Below are 22,364 nucleotides of genomic sequence, written 5' to 3' on the forward strand. Positions count from 1 at the left end.
AAAGGGAGAAACTTGTTGAGGAGCCACATAAAGTGAGGAAGGAATAGAGTAGTACCTTCATATTTTTAAGAGATTGTAGGTATGATGGCACTGAATCTCATTGTTTTAGTAGCTGAGAAAATAGCTAAGGATCTGAGAGAGCTAGACATTGTGGCATGGAAATTATCCATTTATGATTATTACATGAGCTATATCAATAAAATCCTTGAACATTACTTTAGGAATCTGGTAGACCTTTGTCATAACTTTAACAGCTTGGAAGAGGATTTGACAAATGGCTTTGATGAGAATGTCAAGGAAATTGTAAAAATCAAAAAGAAATTTGAAGAGTATTTCAAGATGAAAGAGGTAACCATCAAGATTATAATTCAGATACTATTTTAAGATGAATTAATTTGCAAATGGTCATGAAATCACTCAAAGTTGATCTCACAAATACTAACCAAGATTCAAATGAGGTTAAGAAGGATCTAACTAAGTGGAGAACCGGGTTGCAAATCATAACCGTGCCATGGAGTAGGGACAACACAACCTATGTTGCTAGATCTAAGGATTACTATAAGAAAATCAAGGAATTTGAAGCAGCAAGGGATAACAAAGAGGCCAAGGTGGCGGAGGCTAGCAGACCGGGAGATAAAGAAATAGACTATATTTTATTGAATTTTAAGTTTCGTTCTTTTATGTCAATTTCAAAGACTTGGTTTTGAAATGGTTATTAAAGAAACTACTTATTTTGTTTGAAATACTGGGACATTCCAATATTTTAGGATCTTTTGGGCTTACTTTGTTTTACACTTAAGAACATAAAACCAAACATTATTATATTGTTGATGTGCTGAAAAGTGAAAAATTTAATGGAAATGTTTTGGTGAACTTTTTTTTCATCTATGATCTTTGAATTATGATGTGTAATTGCATTCATTGTGGAACGATGACATTGTATGCTTGGCGTCAAAGTTCCTTTCATGGGTTCCTACATTACTACATTACATTTCTATTAAAGTGCAATAATATGATTTCAAGGGTGATGCTCTATACTCTATATTTTTCTTTAATTTAGTTATGTTGGATGATTTGTTACCTTATAAGCTTTCTAGTGGAAAGCCATCCTTGTGTTGCTTTCTAGTTAAAAGCAAGGAAATAATCTTTTTTATAATTATGTAAAGGTAACTGCCACATTTCAAATTAAGCAAAGAATCAATCATGGAATGACTATTTGAATATAAATTTGATCATGGTAAAATTTGTCACTTATGTGGGGATGACAATATAAAGCTGGTGACAAATCTATCAACCAACATCTAGATAGAGTAATTGTGTTAGAGAATAGGTTTTCAAGGTTTGTGGTTGAAGCAAGGGAAATTATAAGAAAGAAATGGAATGATTGCGATACAGTCATTTTCAGCAGGTTGAGGGATTATCTTTTTATGGTTGTATACAGTCTCGTTTCACTATATGAATAGAATGGGAAAATATTATCTGACATAGAAGTAGTAATCAACGATCCTAGCTCTAGAGCCTTTCTCTACAACATAAAAAAATAATCATTAATCATTAATCATGATTTTTTGGAGGTGGTTAAAGAATCCTATGCTAGCAAGCAGATGCTTCGAGCTTTGAACTCTACATTCTTGACTCTTATTCCTAAGAGAGAGGGTGCTAATCAATTGGAGTTTTTTAGACCAATTGCCTTATGTGGGATAAAGTGGCTCATTACAAGACTCCTTATCAATTGGGACCTATTGTTGGTTATAGATGGAAGCATTCCTCTGATTGGCCTCCTGGAGGTACAGACATGGATCGTCAAGAGCTTTCTCAAATTCTGGCCTCTAGAGAGTGTTCCTCTTTGCTTGGTCCAAATGTATTGGCTTGGGGCGGTACCTTGTCTGGTAAATATCATGTCTCTGCTGGGTATCAGGAGATAACTAGACAATTATTTGGGGATGCTGAGGTCCCTTGGTGGAAGCAAGTCTGGAATAAGGTTTCTTGGTCCAAGTGCAATTTTTTCATGTGGCTAGTGGCTCACAACCGTTGTCTTACCTGGGATAATCTTTGTAAATGTGGATCTCAGGGCCCCTCTTATTGTGTTTTGTGTGGTAATGGAGAGGAGTCTGTCTCCCATCTGTTCTTCCATTGCTCCTATTCTACTCAGATATGGCACCTTTGGTGGAGTGCTTGGGGTTGCTCTTGTCAGCATGCTTCCTCTTTGCCTGAGTTCTGGGCTCGCTTGGGTAGTGCTCCCTCCAAGTCTTCTTCTCTCCATGCTGCTTGGATTGCTGGCCCATCTTTCATGCTTTGGCATATCTGGTTGGAGAGGAATCGTTGCATATTCCAAGATGTTCGGCTTGGTGTTTTGCATCTTTGGTGGAAAATATCACATTCTCTCCAGGAAACTATTCTTGTGAAGTGTGAGCTTGATGGGGGTATGGATCCGGTTGATCTTGCTATCTGTAATCGCCTCAATTTTCATCTGCAGGATGGGGTTGTGGCTCATAGGTTTCCTTCTATGTGCAGGCAGCTTCACCATCAGAGGAAGGGTCGGGTTAACCGGGATGGTCACTGGACTCCTCCTCCCTGTGGAGTTCTGAAAATTAACACTGATGGTTCTTCTCGTGGGAATCCTTGTCCGGCTGGTATTGGCGGAGTGGCTCGTTGTAGTTCTGGGAATGTTAAATTTTTCTTCTCAATTCATAAGGGTGATTATACTAACAATCTCATGGAAGCTCAGGCTATTTTATATGTTGTGGAACAGTGTTGCTTGTGGGGATGGAGTAAGATTATTTGTGAGTCTGATTCCCAAGTGGTGGTGAACATGCTTTCTTCGCAAGAGCTTGAGGATGTTAGTTGGCAGCTGGCCATTATTGTTAAGCAGATTCTTTTCTTCTCTTCCTCTTTTCAGTTCATTAGGTTCAAGTATATTCCATGAGAATGGAATAGACCTACTGATTGTCTAGCCAAATGGGCTTCTAGTCATGATCCGGGTTGGACTATTAGGGATAGGGGGCAACTGTCTTTTGAGATGGTCCAAAAATTTGATGATCTTGTTGCTCAGGATCGAGCTCCTTGTTGAGCTCTCCTTGTTGTATTCCTTTCTGTCTTAATAAATTTTTACCCCTCTTTTTGCAAAAAAAAAAGATGTTGCTTTTAGATTTTAGCCCCTAGAATGTCAGATTATTACTTGCAATTTAGAATAAGACAAACTTAATAAATATTGTCAAATGACAATATACTCAAACAAGCTTGTCCAATCAACATTTGAACCAAAGAATGAGTAAGAAAGGTATGTGGCAAGCAAAAACTCGAAATCATATATGTTTATCATTACAATTCACATGGACAACCTCATTGAGGCTTCATTTCCTCAATTCTATCTATTTTATAAAATAAATTGCATTTGCTCCAAACATCAAGCTTGAAGATGAAAAAGGTAATGAATTTTACCACATCTTGAATACTTAATTATTAAAAACTTTTTTTGTGTTGCACAATTCATTTTCATTACAAATAGACCTAACTTGAAAAGAATAAAGTTATTTTGCACCACATGCATGTAATTTAAACAATAAGTGGATGTTTCACATCCCTTTATAGTAATTAAAACAACATTTTTTCAACACTACACTAAGAAGTGCAAACAATGGCAAAAAATGTAATTAGCAATTGTAGCATTCAAAATAACAAATCCCAAAAAAACTACAATAAAATTTGAGATTAACAATATAATGTATAGGATTGATTGATTGCATGACTTTACAAAAATATCAACCAAATTGGGTGCACACATTTGTTAGGGAAGCAACATGTGGGCTTTGACAATTCACAACGAGCAAGGGAATTGGGTAATTGAGCCACCTAATCCAAACTATGATCTCAAGAGTTCCTCAATTCAATTAGATCTTATGTAGATAAAATGATTGCATAAACACACTATAGGGGATGAAATTTGTGATGCAATCTTTAAAGGATTTTGAAGTAGCTAGGATAGATATATGTTGCACCACTAGGCTTCATTCATTCAAAATGGAAAAGACATCCATTATTTAATTTTCTTTGATGTTTAGCATGACAGATTCAACAAAACAATATATTCATTAATGTATAGTAATCTCTATGGTTACCTCAAAATAGCTTCATACAAGTCTCATGCTCACAAAAATTGCACCAATACCAATGTCATTTTTTGGGAGGAAACAATCTACATAAAAAAAATTTAGAAAACACTTAATAATATGCAATGGTGCCAATTAATTACCAACAAGAACTATAAAACTAGGTAGTGTGCATGTGAACATGTACACAACTATTTTGAAAATTGTGCTTGCAATGACTACACCTAGTAAGGAGACTAAATGCTAATAGATTGCAACAACTCAATCTTGTCACCAAATTACATAGTTTTGACTCAACCTCTTCACCCACTTTCTTCCACTCCATATTAACCAATTTGAACTCGTGAGAGTTGAATAAGAAATATTTAAATTTAATTTTTCTATGTTTGAGTGTCAAAGAGACTACATTAAAAAATGAAATGACAACGTAAGACTTCAACACATTATCTCCATGTGAGAAAGGGAATGCCATGAGAAGAGACTATAATTTAGGTCTATTACATGTTCAAATATTGAAGTACATTTTTTTTCCTTCACAAGAAATTTGATCACCCAAATGTTCATTTTTTACATGTGCATAACACATCTCAAGCAGTTCCCTTCTCTCATCAACTCATAAGCTTTATTTACCTCAGAGAAAGGCAACTCGTGTGTAACATATTCATCAACTTGAATTTCCTGTGATTATCATATAGACAAGTTTAGAATCAAATGAATTAACAATCTCTTTATATACACTAAATATTGAGATAATGCAATACATCTCATCAAAATAGATCATCAAATAAATAAACTTGAAATAAAATTTACTAATTAGTTTAATATATTCTATAAAGAATTGCAAGGTTGAAATCATCTATAGGAGCATAGTTCATTGAAATCAAATTTGACATTGTGAAATATTAAAAACAGAAGAAGGAACAATATGTACACCATTTTTAAATTGACTTTTTGAATCCAACCACATTATCCATATCATTCAGAAAAGGTTTTTTGTCCAAATTTGCACTTAGAGCTCCTTGTGTATATGATTATAATCAATTATTGGAAGTCGATTGGACCAACAAATGAAGAAAACAATATATAAACTTGTGGAAGCAATCATTAAAGGAATCATTTCCTAGTCTAAACCAAATACATTTCTCAAAAGTTGAAGGGCTCTCTTCTAAAATGTTAAATATTGATAATAATAATAATAATATTAAAACAATTTTGTCTTGATTCTAGTTCATCTTATTAAGATTTTAAGGGTTTTCTAAGGTTATTTATAGGAAAGGATAATGTCTTTAAACTTGTGTGTCTTAAAATGTTCAAAATAATGTCGAAAATGCCTATATTCAAGGAAGTCATGCCACATAAAACTAAGATTAATCTATCTAACCTTGGCAACACTTGTTTTTTCTCACATGCCTAAAAGCCTTGATGGTTATCTTTCACAATAGTCATTCTTATTCAAAATCTTTATCAAGTGTTATTCCTATTCCAAAATCATTTTTATTAGAAATTTTGATGGTCTTAGTGGCAAGCTTCTCAAACACCTTTATTTTTAGGTTGATGGATAACAAGACATTGTCTGCAAAGATCCATAGGAGTGCCCTTTATATAGACTCAACTAGCTAACACATTGTCTACTTTCTTGTGATGACTTTAAAGAGGAGTAAACAATTGTTTATGGTCAATCTGTAGGTGATTTTATGTCAGTATCAATATTATTAATGGTAACTTGTGGTAATTTTGTAACATTAGAAATGGAAGCGCGTGATGGCTCTGCAACTAGGGTTTGAAGTAGCTCTACAACAAGTTTGGAAGGGGATCTAGAGGAGGAATCAGATGAGGACAATGATCCAGTTGTGCATGTGCTCTCTTGCTAGTATATTGGTTTTAAAGGGGGGCTTTCATAGGTGTTATGGGAAGGGGTTGTGTCTCGGTGGCTACTAAATGTTACCCTTGTATTTGTGATGTTCCTTTGGGTATTGGAGATGTATTTTGGTGTAGAGGTGTCTTTGTTGTAGCTACAGGTCTAAACAAAGGTGTTTCGCTCCTCTACTTAGTCTCCCCTATTTCAGAGTGGCCTTCTATGATTGAAGAAGTTACTCCTATATGTGAGAAGCTCTAGGCTAAGGTGAGAATGTAGATGCTTGGTTGTCGATCTTTCTTTCCTTGTGGCTACAGAATTGTTTTGCACTGGTGTGGTGGGATGTGGCTGGTTCAACTTGGAGCCATAGATGTGTATGTTTCCTTTCTCTAGATGCCTCTTTTCTCTTGGTGGGTTCTCTTAGTTTCCCTCCTTGAGGTAAGGTGCCCCTATTGTGAGATGGGGCCTTTCAACTTATATCTGAATAGTGCTCTGCCTATTGTGACGTTGAGCATATCATGATGGGAAAGGATAGTTTGGGCTCAAGATGGAAGGCTCATTTCCATTGGTGACGGTTGTTAGGCTTTTTTGTATGGCTTTGGCCATGTAGTGCCAAGTGTCAAGGGGGGTTGGTTGCCTTTGGCTAGAGGTATGCTTGATGCCATGTGGTCTTGCTCTATTTTGTGGATTGAACCCTTGGTTGGGCATTTTTCTATTTTGTGGATTGAACTCTAGCAATTGCTCATGGTCATGATGCCCTCCGCCACTCTTGGTCATGAACCTTCAACTGCTGCTGCCCTGAGCCATGAACCTTCAACTGTTCTCCTCATCAAGCCTACTATTTTGTGTCTCGGCTATACCATGTCGTGAGTGCATCTCTTTCCTAAGCAATTGTCGTGAGTCGAGTTGTGTGTGCCAAAACCAGTGTCAGGTGTCATGGGGCCAGGTTTGTGCTCTGTTTGCAAGGCCACCACTCTCCTCGTTGTGAGCTACGATTGTCGGCCTTTTGCACATGGCTACCATAACACGCGAGTTGGGGGAGAAGGCAATGTTTGGTTGCATGTGAACCATTTGACAAAATGTTAACTGGTGAACTATGCTTCTGTGCCTCTGTCTGGCTTTTTGATAAGCCATTCTGAACATCATCCAACCAGGGTTTACTCTTGCTTTTGCTTTTGTTTCTACAAGATTTCCTACAAATTGTTTGACAAAATGTCAAGGCCTTTGTTTGGACCAATCACATTCTAGCAACTACTTGACCGCATGACAAAAGTTGAGAATAACAGTGTAGGCCTGAAAGACATTACTATTGTGGCATCCTCGCTCTCTTAAAATCTGTAATCAGTTGAAAGAGGCTCAATCTGAGAATCAAACTCTTCGTGATACCATGCAATCCCTACGCGAGATAGTTAATGATTTGAAACAACATGTAGACAACTCTCACAAGTATACAAATAGATTTGAAAGACCAATTTGACTATTGCCTCTGGTCACTGACCTCGATAAAAATCAAGATACACTCAAGCGCACAATGCAAATGATGGCTATCCATGATTTGAAGATGAAACAAGAGGAAATTGATAAAAAACAATGCTCTATAGACCAAGACAAAACAACTAAAATCATGGGCATCTATTTGCAGCAACCCCATTTCTTCCTCGCCTCCTTCTGCTACTCTCTCTGACATTGAGAAGCTAGTCCAGACTAAGATAGCAGATGAAAGGGTTAGGCGTGCCCGTGAGCTAAACTTGAGGGTTCGCGGTCTCCCTCTTCCTTGCGCCAAGCCTCTTATAGCAGGATCTCATTGGATTGTGCTTGGGTTGGACATGACAATTGTTTACCGTACGGGTAAAATAAATCAATGCATACAGACAATGGAAATACGAACAACAAACTCCTTCTATTATTCGCATATGCCAGAACATTACATTATGCTTTCTAAGATGCTCTACAATGATCCCAAACGGGGTATAAATACTTTCCACCGAACCTTCCCGAAGGAGTCTGTCGGCTATATAACAATACTAATCTACCCGTCGGCTACCAATTACACAATCTGCGACGGCATAACCCAGTCGGCTACCAAATACAAAATCTACCGACTACATCATCCCCCCAAAAAGAAAAGTTGTCTCCTGACGACTAACAAAATAGCTGAGACAAATTAACAACCAAAAGACATTAAGTGACTAATTACAACAAGATAGATCAGTCCTATCACTTTCTCATTCGTTCCATGCCTGCACCAAACTGGTCTCCAACCCATGTTACCTCTGTAGCCTTTGCTAACACAATACTGTCTCCTTAATCAAGCTGACTTTGATAGCCACCCGTGCTGCTTTCTCTATTTCCAACTCCTGGTACCCTGAGCCAAGTGTCGTTGTACTGCCTCCAACTGGATGATCAACTCCTCCTGAGCTCTCTATGCATCCACCAAGACAGCCTCACGTCCAACACCTACTCCAGGTGCCTCTAGTACACAGACACTCCATGCCTGCAGCAGCTCCAAGTCTCATCAACAGGTCACACTTCACGACTGATATCCACAACGACTGGGGGTCCAGAGGGCAACACCCCCGACAGGGTCGAGGGGCAGTGCCCTCGCGGGGTCTTGGGGCAGCGCCCCAGGTGCGCTGCCTGTCACAATATAGGGTGGGGTCGAGGGGCAGCGTCCCTCCCCGCTAAGACCAAATTAGCACTCTGAAACCCACACAAAACTGCATGGAACACACTATTTTTGTCATGTTCTTCTGATCTGATACTCTTCCTGGCAACCACTGATGCTTCCCCTTCCCTTTGACATCATTTGCTACTCATTTTGAACAATTTGAATCTGTCTTCGTTTTTTTTTTTTAAAGCTCCTTCCTTTGCTTGCCTGCTGCAATGCCTCTTTCCTATCCTGCTGAGTACCTTTCAACAATGAAACTGATATTAACTCCTTCGCGTTGAATTTGTCCTTCAGGGTGAAAGTGCTGCAACCCGTCGAAGTCACAAACACCTCCAAAACTCGTAAAAAACCATCCGCAAGAGAGAGAAAGCTAGCCGCGAGGCACATCTTCAACGTGGGAAGGTGACCAATAACCCACCAATGTCACACCATGATCCAAATTTATTCCATCGAACACACTAGATTTGAAAGATCGAAACTTCCTTCCACAAGCTTAAATCGCCACACAAATGGATGCCACGATTGAAAAAAGGCAAAAACGTGGTATTAAAACCAAAGTCTGGCCGCCAAAATAATCCATCCGCTAGGAAAAAAACCTTTGCAGGTAACCGATGAAGAAGTCCACGGAAGATATATCCTTTGCTAAGAGGGAGTGATAGGGATTTGCAGTTGCAAGAACTACCTTTTGTCTCTAAGATTGTCATTGTGCACAAGTTCTCGATTCTTTCTTAATCATATCATGAATGGTATTATTTGGCAACAATTATGCTAGTCAATTGTTTGTCTTCCATTTACTCTTCTACAATTATTATGCTCTTTCACTTCAATCTTTTGATATGGTTATTATTTTAGATTCCCATTCAATAGTAGCATTGAAAAGTTAGTTGGTTCAAGTGACTGAAGAGTCAATTTTCTCAAAAAATGGCAGTTCTCTATGTGCCATGACAATTTAGAACATGAAATTTCAATTGTTTTGTGTAACAAGTATGAGTCTCGAACAGTATTTGTTGTCCATGTTTAACATCAACTATATTGGAATTCTTGTTCTAAAACAACGATTGGTCATCCATTATGATTTACATTTGGAGATTTATGTAGGAATTCAAGGAAGAGATTGTTGTTCTGTCTATTTATTGTCAAAAGCATTTTATTTATAATTTTTAAGTGTTAGCAATCTCTATAATGATTTATGAGAAATTTGAGTAGAGACTAAAGAAGCTTCAAATAATACAAAGCATAATAGCATGCTTCATTATTATGATTTCCATTCAACACATGTTTATAGGATTCTTCAATCCTATTTTTTAGAAAACAACATTCCCAAAAATAAATTGAATTCATTTAACAACTCACACACGATATCTATTTAAATAACCTTTTGAACAAACCTTGCAACTATTAATAATATTAAGTTGTTATTAAATAAATTATAACACCAAATTATTTTATTCAACATAATATTCCCAACCTATGTGAACATTAATTCCCAACACCCCTCTAAGTGTGAACATGGGGAGATTGTACATCACAATACTTGATGACCACACACAATAGCTCACCAAACACTATAAAATAAGAGTAAGGATACACATCTACTCATGGAACTAAGGATGGGAACTAACACGTGTCTCCATGATTTTACTCATGGAACCATGAATGGGGACTGACACGTCTCTCCAAGGTTGTACATCAAATTTGGATAAGGACAAACACATCTATCCAATAAACAAGGACACACTTTTCCTCACAACAATTATGACTGGGGACAAATACTTTTGATCACTTCACCATCTTGTGAATGGGGACTAACACATTCATCCACCTACACCATAGATTGTGAATAGGGACAAACACATTCATTCACAAACAGTCAATAATTGTGATTGGAAGCATACACATCCAACCTCAATATAAAAAGAAGAGAACCAAGTTCTCATTGTTGTGTATGTAGCCACCATTATAAATCAGTGCCACTTTGATCACAAATGATATGAGATGGTTACTACTGCAACCTAGAAACCGATCTTGGCTTTAGTCTTTTTGGCACGATATGGGAATCGAACATTGGTTACTATTCCTTCCCAAAATTGTGAAATTTCCACTTGTTCCAATAAATATTGAAAATAATAGAAAATTCCACCAGAACTGATAAGCGAACCCATTGTTGGTGACTGACAAAAAGACAATGATTGTCCTCCAACCTCTGTTGCCTCCATCCTCCAATATGTTGGCTAAATAGTAGATTTGACTTTGAGGCTCAATTTCAGAATGCTCCCCATCAAACTGGATGTCGCAAGCGAGAATACATCCGATTATAATGATTATTTTTTACATTTTTTATTATTATCAATACTTTTAACATGACCATTAATAACTTGAAATACGGTTCCTATTTCAAAGAAAATAAAACCACCTGTGTTTGAATTTTTAAGACATACCTACATAAGACCAAACTTCTAACTTAAATAACTAAATCAATCTATACAATTTAGAAAACCAATACACAAATTTATGATCATTTTGATTCTTCAAGACCCAAATGCTCCACTCTTGTTGTTGCCTTGTATGTGATCATGACAGTAGCATTGGTTATGCAAGGGCTCTAGATCTCATAAATAAACTCTGATCTAACAGCCCTGTGTAGGATGTAATCGTCCCATGTACTGGGGTTGGTACTCGAGCAATTTGAGAGAAATTGGGTTGTATCACATGAAGATGGGGGTACCTCGGAAGAGATGCCAAGCATCTGAATCGGTGTCTTATTGTTTTCCTCCTCCTTGTCAAACTAGGAAAGAATATAAATAAGCAAGCACCTTCTATCTTGCCTATCTTGACCCCTAAAGACCCATGTTGGGCTTTAGTTCAATAACCATATTCAAGACTCTTGAATACAAAATACAATCAAATTCTGAAGATTATATTGAACACTTAGATTATTAGGCAATTCTCTAAAGAAAATAGATTCAATTATTCTCCATCAACAAAAGGCGTATTAAGCCCCTGATTTCACACAAAACCAGCAATCCTCATATCAAAAAATGCTATAAAAAAACCAATCCAAACAATGAGAAATCGCTGCTTCAGATCGTAAATCTCTGCTAACAACGATCGAGCTTCACTAATATCACATGTCTTCCTCTTTAATACTACAAAAATCTTCACTAAAGAAGCCCCATAACATAATCTCACTGACAATATGATAATATCTTAAAAGAATTAATGCAAAAATAAGGTTTGAAACTGCACACCACTAGGATTGGAGCCTCACAAACAATGGTTGAATGCTGAGAATGATAGGCATGGAGATAATAAGCATTTTCAACTCCTATTGATGTGCCTGAGCCGGAGGCAACTCCAACTCCTCTGGTATATCAGCTACCAATTGTGGCTTCAGACTTTATTGAAATGAGGAGCTTCAATTCACCTCAATGCCTATAATATCTCTACATCACCATATAATAGGCATAGAGTCGGTACAGCTCTGATACCATATCAAAAATTTGAGCAGAGACTAATGAAGCTTCAAATAATACAACACAGAATAACATGCTTCATTATTATGATTTTCATTCAATACATATTTATAGGATTCTTCAATCCTACTTTTTAGGAAACAACATTCTCAAACATGTTGAGTTGTTTTAACAACCTCTAATGAAATAGCCTTATAAACAAACCTTGTGACTGTTAATAATATTAAATTGTTTGTTAACAAACTAATATTATAACACTATATTGTTTTATACAACCTAATATTCCTAACCTATGTGAACACTAATTGCCCCAGGATAATTATCTGTATATTATTGTACATTATTTTTTGTTTTTGTTTGTCTTTAAGCTGATTTGAAAAACAAACAGAATGCCTTATTTAATTTTTCCCTGGATTCTATGTGTTTCTCATCCAAGCGTATAAACCACTCGATGACTATTCCCCATAATGTGGTAGGGAATGACCTCGGCCAATAATCCTTGTCCATCTGACCACTTACCAACCATTTGGTTTCACATGTCTTACAGTGTTGTACAATATCCTCGAATCCATTCCATTGAACTTAGGGAGTTCTTTCCTATTATGACTAGGACTTCTCAAGGGGAGCAAGGAGGGTTGGAGGGGACTTCCTACCTATCTAGTCACTTATAGTATACCTAGTCAGATAGTCTAGTTAAAGATCAATTATCATTTCAAGCAAGAGAGTAATGGATATGAAGCATAATTGAGAGCTACTAATCCATAAGCAAATACTAGAGTTGGTATGGAGATATAAAGAATTATAGATAAATGACATAATCAACTATTTTAAATGAACCAATGCAAAGGTATTTGAGACAACAACCAAGCTCCTATAGTAAGTTGATCATCTCATATCCTGCTTAAGTCAATAATCAACATTGTCAAGTATGGATGGTGCAAACTCAATACCAACTAATAGAGATAACAGTAAACATTTAAATTACACATCCCTGATGTTATTAAGATCATTGGCAGCATTAAGTACAAAGACTTTTCTCAGCAGTGTGAGCATCATTCCTCATCTATATCTATTCGATGATTAAAATGCACATTTAGAGAATGGACAGCATTTCTAAAGGGAGGAACAACTTAATATAGAGAAAGCAACTATGACAAACAGTGATCATGAAAAGATATGATTAATTGAGGTGTAATCTGATGCAGAGCCACACCTTGGAAAACTCAGGAGGAATCAGTCACTCAACTGAGTTGCTTCAAGGGGCATCTACAACCTTCGACCCAAAACTAAAACTTTTTAATCTTCTGCAAACTATCAACTTGTTTCCAGTGAGAAGATAAGAAAAATCCGTTCAAAACTCAGACCATCGAAAACTTGCACAAAGACAAAATGAAAAAAACATTTCATATCTCTCGAAATTCGATTCTTGCAGAGCCACACCTTGGAAAACTCAGGAGGAATTAGTCACTCAACTAAGTTGCTTCAAAGGGCATCTACAACCTTCAGGATCACACACTAAAATCAGATTCAAAACAAAACTTTTTAATCTTCTGCAAACTATCAACTTGTTTCCAGTGAGAAGATAAGAAAAACTCGTTCAAAACTTAGACTATCGAAAACTTGCACAAAGACAAAATGAAAAAAACATTCCATATCTCTCCAAATTTGACTCTTCTATCTTACATAGAAGACTGGCTCTCTTTTAAAACTGATTTTCTTTTTCCTATTAAAAGATGTGAAACGTTTTCTTCTTATTTTAGAAAAGAAGAACGTCTTCTATCCAAAAAAAGGATAAGAATCTGAAACGTTTTTTCTACCAATATTAGACAGTCATTTTCTAAGTCAGGAATATTCCAAAAACTTCCTACTACCTATTATTGGATTCTAAAAATCATTAAACACTCCACCTACAAACTAAAAAACACTATTCTAATTTAAGATCCACACACCTGCTCCTAGGTGGCTATATCTGGAGAGCTTATCGAACTGCTACTCTAGGTATGCCACCACATGTAGGACGTTATTACAAACTTCAAAAACTAAAAGCATTTAAAACATAACATTAAATTCCCTATTACATTTTCAACAATGTTGCCTTTTGTAGCGTTTCTCTTCTCTGCCATTGCAGCATACTCCCCTGTAGAATGAATCTCAAGTCCTCTTGAGATGATGTGTTGTAAAAATGAATCTCATTCTTCTTTCGAACTTTCCAATTTCTTTGAACTAGGATGAGTATATCTACAAGAAAAACAAAGATAATATCCAACTTCTCCACCTTATAGCTTTGATTCTTTAATGCTGTAAATGTCACAGAAAATTCTTCAACATGATTCACTATACATGAAATCTACATCCCTGCATAAACATTATTAGAAGAAAACATATCATCAACATTAAGATTATTTGAGTTCTCTTTTTGAATATGAGCTTCCTTATACACCATGTAATGTGCATCATATCTATCTTCATCAATAGTAACCATAAACTTATCTGCTTCTTGACTATCAACCAGTTTCACATCTTGAATCTTAAGAATCGTATTTATCTCTTCTTCCTTTATTAAACATTTATCATCATCTTGATCTTCTGTAGTAATCTCACTTTCAAATATCACTTTCTTATTACAACTTTGCTCAAGAACAATAACAGTATTGCACTCTTTCCTTTCTTCTTCAAGCTGAGTTTCCATACCACTGCCATGCCTTTTCCATTCTCCCACAATGGCTGCAAATTTTTCCCATAAATCAGATTCTTCTTTAGAACTTGCTGTTACACATTCCTTAGCTTCATCTTCATGCCATTCCTCTTGACATTTTTCTTCATTATGCATATTTAAGGCTTCATCAGTTGCCTCCAAAATCTTTTCCGTAGGAGTACCTTCCAACATTGTACTCTTCTCTATTTTCAAAGGACACATTATTGTTCCAACCATAACTTTATCACACTCAAATCCCATAGGACTTTCCTCTTTATTCTTCTCATCAACATTTACTTGCTGCACTGCTTCTTGCTGCAATTTATCTTCTTTCTGCTCTTCATGTTCTTTCCCTTCCAAAGGACAACTTACATCTATCATTGTTGAGATTTCTATACCAACTTCACATACATCTGCACTCTTTATGGTTGCCTTCTCTGTAGTTTCATTTGCCTCTACCAAAACTTCTTTCACTTCCTCTTTCACTTCATCATGCATTGGAAATGCTATCCTATCAATAAGACCTAAACTTCTTGATTCCTTCCATGTTGTATCATCCTTCAATGGAAATAAAAGCATCTTCTTCCCATTCTTGTTGACGGTATATGTGTTTTCTCTACAATCATATATGGTTGACCTGTCATATTGCCATGCTCTTCCCAAAATCAAGTGACAATCTTTTAAAGGCATAATATCACATTCAATGGTATCAAAATATGGTCCAATATTAAAAGAAACATATGACTTTTCAAACACATCAATCCACTGTTCATCTCCTAACCCATATGCCCTGTAAGGTAAATCATGAGGTACTCTTGGAAGATTCAATTTCTCAACCATTTCTACTGAGATTATATTTTCAAAGGAACCACTGTCAACTATAACTTTGCATACCTTATTCTTGCACTTGCACTTCGTTCGGAATATAGAATGTCTTTGGCTATAGCTTTGTCTTTTTACTTCTTCTTCTTCCATTATTCCTCAGCTAGGTTATTTTCTTCTTATCTAGTCTCCTGGACTTCTTCTCAGACTATTTCTCTCAATCTTTCACAATCACACAAACATATACACAACTACTTTTTCCCAAACCTTTTGCTGAGCTCTGATACCAAAAATGATGCAGAGCCACACCTTGGAAAACTCAGGAGGAATCAGTCACTCAACTAAGTTGCTTCAAGGGGCATCTACAACCTTCGACCCAAAACTAAAACTTTTTAATCTTCTGCAAACTATCAACTTGTTTCCAGTGAGAAGATAAGAAAAATCCGTTCAAAACTCAGACCATTGAAAACTTGCACAAAGAAAAAATGAAAAAAACATTCCATATCTCTCCAAATTCGACTCTTTTGTCTTACATAGCCGACTGGCTCTCTTTTAAAACTGATTTTCTTTTTCCTATTAAAGGATGTGAAACATTTTCTTCTTATTTTAGAAAAGAAGAACGTCTTCTATCCAAAAAAAGGATAAGAATCTGAAACGTTTTTTCTACCAATATTAGACAGTCGTTTTCTAAGTCAGGAATATTCCAAAAACTGCCTACTACCTATTATTGGATTCTAAAAATCATTAAACACTCCACCTACGAACTAAAAAAAACTATTCTAATTTAAGATCCACACACCTGGTCCTAGGTGGCTATATCTGGAGAGCTTATCGAACTGCTACTCTAGGTATGCCACCACATGTAGGACGTTATTACAAACTTCAAAAACTAAAAGCATTTAAAACATAACATTAAATTCCCTATTACATTTTCAACAATGTTGCCTTTTATAGCGTTCTCTTCTCTGCCACTGCAGCATAATCATGTGTGTTTGTGTCTATTTGACAAGAGATATCTCTAAGGAAATAAGATATAAGAGGGAATCTAAACACACTCAATCATCATGGAGGGAATAGAGGTTGGAAATTTATTTGGTGCTCCTTAGAAGGAAGAGATTAGAAAGGAAAATAAATCATATTCTATTGATGGCGGGCATTGTGTGACAGCATACTGATATGTGATGACTTATCTTTAAATGAGTACTGATATACAGGATATTATATCAGAATGCTATTAGAAATAAGGGTCCAATATATGGTCTAATATATATAATGTAGTATTAATATCAGTTATAATAGTGAAATTGGAAATATATATATATATATATATATATAGAGAGAGAGAGAGAGAGAGAGAGAGAGAGAGAGAGAGAGAGGACGGGGGGAGGCAGGGGTAAGCTCCTGTTGGTCAATAATGTCATTGATGGAAAAATTGAGGCAGAGGATATCAATTACAAAGTCAGTATCGTGTGTGTGTGTGTGTGTGTGTGTGTGTCTGTATTTGTTATTCTTCAGATTCAATATATATAACCACAGCATATTGAGACCTCAGCGAAAACTGTCTGACAAACATTCAACATATATAAATATGGCATATTGAGAACTCAGCAAGAGTTGTATATGATCGATACTTACAGACAATCCTATGTTCAGCAGTGACAAAGTATGGCAGTCGTGTATCTCTGTTCAGAATTGACAGAATATAAGGTGGTGTTCAAATCAAATGTAATTTTGTTCGTTGGATGATTGTATTCAAAGTTGCGTTCAAACCAAATGCCATTTTGTGTGCTGGACGTTAGTACTCAAACACAATGTTTGCTGGAAGCCATTGACTGGTCTTTATATTTATCGAATCCTTATTATTTAGTTATTGCAAGTTTTGAAAACAGTGTCTGGAGGCTGACATTCAGAGGTATTCAATGTGGATGGATTAACACGTAAGACTTCTTATGTTTTGTTTCTTATCAGGCAAGGCTGAAAGGGGTGACATTTCATCTTTGAGCTACCTGTTTGTGTGTTAGCCCGATAAAATAAAGTGCCCCCAATTATGTTTTTTCAAATTAAGAACTAATCTTCTGTGGCTGCAATAAGAGATAGTTTGTCAAGGTACATGTGGAGGAAGTTTTTCAAGAACTAGCAAACCTAATTTAAAAGTTTAAAAGGTTTGGCAAAAATAGAGGGAAATCACCTATGAAATGCTTTAATTGTGGACAAAGTGGTCATTTTTCTACTAAGTATCCTAATTCTAGCAGTAATGAGGAAGAGGATTCTGAAAAGAAATCATTTGCTCACAAATCAAAGAGGTTTGCAAAGAACAAGAAAAGTTTGTGTGCTAAGAATGATAGTACTACAATTGTGATTCTGATAGTTTTGAAACTTTGTTAATGCCTTTAGGGGTTTGCTCTACGGATTCTAGGGATGGTGAATCAGGCAGCAATACAGATGATGAGATTGATCAGAATTGGTGTGTGGTTTGGAAGAAATCAGTCGCTACAAGACAATGGTATCAGATAATGATGTTTCAAAAGATATTGAAACCCAGATTAAAATTATTACAGATCTGAAATTGAACTTACAGAAACTACTTTATATAACTGATGCATTTATTTATAATTAAGAGGAAGTTTTTTAATTAAATAATATCAGGTAAATGAATGCAATGTCCAATAGATGAGATGAAATGGTGTCAAAATTAAAACCATGTATCTCTTCATGTATAGAAAAATCAAGTATTATAAAATTATAGTAATAGTTTGAGTTTTACCTTTTTTAGGTACATATCAACTAAAATGGGCAACTCAGACCTAGGTTTCCATCCACCAAGCAATGTGCCTTTTAAAGTACGCCCACTAAGAAGAGAACCATAATGTGCTGAAAGTTCCATTTTACCACTTGGAACTCCAACTACAACAGCCAATCCCCACCCCTGCAATGAAAGAATCAAAAGCTTTTAGGAAGGGTTGTCTTTTCCTCAAATAGTAAAAATTCAACTAGCCTATATATACCAATCCTACAACTGGTAAGAATATTATCCTCGAAAAAAATGTATCCAAAAAGAACACAATGATTAATATCAATACTAAAAAAATTACATCACAGCAGGATTCTAAAGCAGTCCGTATCACGTCAACATTTCCAACACATTCAAAACAATAATCTGCTCCCCCTGCAGTTATTTCCCTTAGAACCTGCCAAAAATTCAAATACATAAGACTAGATCTGCCAAACAACCAAATTCTTTTGAGAAAATTTTCAATTTTTAAACTAATTCTAAATAATATTCTTTTGGGAACTGGAAACAAGAACATACTTCCAAAAGTTGTTATATTTACAAATGGGATAGTAAGATTCTCGATCCTGGGATTTATAGCCATTCAAGAGCCAAAGAGAAGTCATGATTCATGTATTATGCAGAAATACATAATTTGACTGTCACTTACGCAAGCATGAAGGACATATATTGCAGTAAATTTATATATGTTATACTTTTTCATGAAAATTAATAATTTAAATCACAGAAATTCCTACATATAGATATGAACCAAAGTTTAGCTTCAAGAACAGAATAGCATGAAAATTGATGATTTCAATGATAGAAAGTCCTACAAATATATGTAATGAGATTTTAGCTTTAAGAGCAGAAAAACATCCAAACTCATTGAAGCTAAATTTTTACCAAATGATTTTAAGCTAGAGCCAAGATGGTGAAATGGGAAAAAAAAATTCAAGTACCTAGTTCTTGAGTTATTAAAAAAATGTGATATGATAATAGCCAAGAGAAACCGACATTTGTTAGATCCAACCCCTCTGTCCAAAGGCATGCCTGCAAATGTGCAAAATGTCCCTTCCTGAAATCTAGCAGTCTTAAGCTTTCTTGTTCCTTCCTTACTGGAGTAAATAAAAAGAGAATCTCTGATTTGTTTGCCCCAACTTCTTGCCTGATGCTTCAAGTAAAGGTTAAGGATTCCCTTTATTACCCTAGCTTCTAGCTGCTTAGCTGCCCCAAAAACATAAGTTATGATCAGCAAACTGCTGGTAATCCATTCAAATTCTTCCCTGGATAATGCTCCTTTAATAGATCTGCCTAAAACCTCCACCATTTAATAAAGCAAAAGGGGGAACGTCGATCTCCCTGTCTGACACCTCTTGAGGATTAAAGAACAAGCTTTCGGTAGACGATGGAACTATTTAGCAATAGTATGAAGCCAAATCTCCAAAACAAAGAATCCTACGCTAAGCTAATATGGAGAATGTTTAAGGGACCACGGTTGCAATGATTAAATATTCTACAGCATAAGTATTTGAAAGATAATGCAGATTCAAGTCTCTTAACAACAATTAATCTTCCAAAAGGATCATGGATGTGGAATTTCATGTTGGAGAGTAGACCTCTCGTTCGTTATCATTTAACATGGGATACACATGATGGTAGATCTGCTTGTTGTTAGTGTAGTTTTTTATTTTTCCTATTTTGCTAGGTATTCCCTACACTTTTAATAATCTCGCTTAGGTTAATAAAGCATGTCTTATTAGGTGAATGGTTGTGAGGTGTCACCTTCCTACATGTGAGCATCCATTAACTATCTTGAGAAGATACTTTGCTATCTTTAATCTGATAGATGGTTGCTCCTCATTGGTTGGTGTTGCCACCTCCTCCCTCTTCCTAGCCTATATAAGCATGCTACCTGGCTTGTATTTGCATCTCTTGTTTTTGCATCCTCTTAATGCTATTTTGCTTCCAGCATTTGCATTACTCTCTTGGAGACTAACTCTATGACGCTATTTTGATTTTGTATCATTTGCATTCATAGTTTAGATATTTATTCTTTGCACTAGTTTTCTGGGTTATTAATCTTTTCAGATTCTAACATGGTATCAAAGTTTTTCTATGTGCAAGAGTAGATTTTAGTTTCCTTATTTGAGAGATTCGGGGGGGGCTAATAAACTTTATTGTAGTTTTTTGAAAAACGAAGTATGCTCTTCTCTTGCATCTTTGGATGATCCTAGGAATCAGAAAAGTTTTGACAAAAATGGTTTTTCTCTGGGATTTCAATCACAAATCTAACAACTAACTTGCATATTTGGAGGTTTCAATCAGTATTGCAGGTTCCAGCATGCCATTGATGGACTTAGGAAGCTGATCCAGCATTTGCATGTCATATTTTGGTTGCTGGGGTCATTTCTTGATTTTTGGAGCCGTTTTTTACTGTTAAAGGCGTTTGATTTACAGTACAGCAACATCTTCTGTACATCAGCAAGGAAAACGCTTTCTAGGTTTTGTTCGCAGCGTCGAAAAACCATCTGGGTATCTTTTAGATTTTGCATGCAATCTATATATTTTGCAAGATCTAGCGCGGAAAGCTACAGCAATACCCCTCTCCGTTGGCAATCGCAGATTTGAACGCAGTTTTCAAATGTCTCGTTCTTGCTCATACGAACTCCGATTTTGATGATTCTTGTTATGAACTTGGCTATTTTTTTGTGCTCTATCCACTAGTGGAATTGTTTTTTGATTTTCATGCATGAATTCTTCAGAAATTGCAGATACTCAGCCGTGACTGTGCACAGTTCTCGTTTTGGAAACTTCAGAGGATCATAACTTTCTCATACGACCTCGTATCGAGGCGATTCTTTTTTTGAAAGTGCATGATTTTTCGAGTAGATCGCAGTGGTGCTATTTTTTCTTTGATTATTGTGTCCAAGTTTCACTTTTAGCATATGCTCTTCATGAGGGTTTGTAATGCATTGAAATCAAGACCACTAAGTATTTCTTTCTAGTGGTAGTTGTAAACGCACTAAAATAAAATGCCAAATCATATTTATTTGGGAGGGGTTCTTTGATTGAGTAAAAAGGAGGGGACATTGTCGTGGTTGGGTTCTCTTCTTTTTAGCATTTCTTTGCATTTCTTCATCATGGATCAAACAAATATGCCCATCCTAACTCCATACAATTACTTTGAGTGGAAATCACGAATGACAATTCACTTAAACAAAGTTGGATTAAATAGGATAACTATGGGACTTGAAACTGAACCTGCTAAAGATGACGACAAGCCTAAGTGGTTTAACAAATGTGATGAGGCATATGGAACATTGTGTTTGTCTGTTTCTCCTGACTTGCTATTTCACATTGAGTCTTTGGATACACCAAATGAAGTATGGACAAAGCTAGAGACACTATTTAGCACACAAGATTCAATGAGGGGTCATATGTTGGAAAATGAATTAATTAGTTTAAGTCCAGGAAATTTCAACACAATCCAAGATTTCTTCACCAAATTAAAATCACTAAGGCTGCAATTAAAATAATGTGGAATTGAAAAGAAAGATGAACAACTGATTCTTAGTATTCTCTCTAAGCTAAGTTCAGAATATTCTGTGTTTGTCTCTACCTTCTATGCTACTAAGGGTGCACTTGGTACTCAATTCACCATGCCATCTTTAGATGATTTTGCTATCAATCTCACTCGAGAACAGGACAAGCTAATCCAGATGGGCACTCTTACGTCCTCTAAGTCGCATGCCTTGGCTGCCAACCAAGGCACAAAAGAACAACAAGGACAAAGTAGTAACAACAATAGTAAGGACAAGAAACAAAAGAATAGCGAGGAGAAGAAGGATCAGATACTGGTTTCTTCAAAAGCAACTATTGATACACCATCTTCCAAGGGCGATAAGCCTAAGAAAGAAAAGGTCAAATGTGCCTATTGTAAAAGAACTAGTCATGATGAACATAAATGTT

General features: G+C 36.0%; 1 protein-coding gene across 2 annotated transcripts in view; it reads right to left on the minus strand.

Annotated features, from left to right (window-relative positions):
- Positions 1–4,337: 4,337 nt before the first annotated feature.
- The window catches only part of LOC149547534 (alcohol dehydrogenase-like 6), a 116,055-nt gene continuing 98,028 nt past the window's right edge, over positions 4,338–22,364 (minus strand). For both annotated transcript variants that reach the window (XM_089791690.1, XM_089791691.1), the window contains exons 8-10: positions 18,715–18,810; positions 18,387–18,548; positions 4,338–4,787 (exon numbers count right to left, since the gene is read on the minus strand). In XM_089791690.1, coding sequence (XP_089647816.1) covers positions 4,677–4,787; positions 18,387–18,548; positions 18,715–18,810 — 369 coding nt within the window. In that variant the 3' untranslated portion in view covers positions 4,338–4,676. The remainder of the gene's footprint in view (positions 4,788–18,386; positions 18,549–18,714; positions 18,811–22,364) is intronic.

The sequence above is a fragment of the Cupressus sempervirens genome, chromosome 7 (genome assembly GCF_028749045.1).
Source record: "Cupressus sempervirens isolate cs-2001-9-10 chromosome 7, ASM2874904v1, whole genome shotgun sequence".
In the NCBI taxonomy this organism is placed as follows: domain Eukaryota; kingdom Viridiplantae; phylum Streptophyta; class Pinopsida; order Cupressales; family Cupressaceae; genus Cupressus; species Cupressus sempervirens.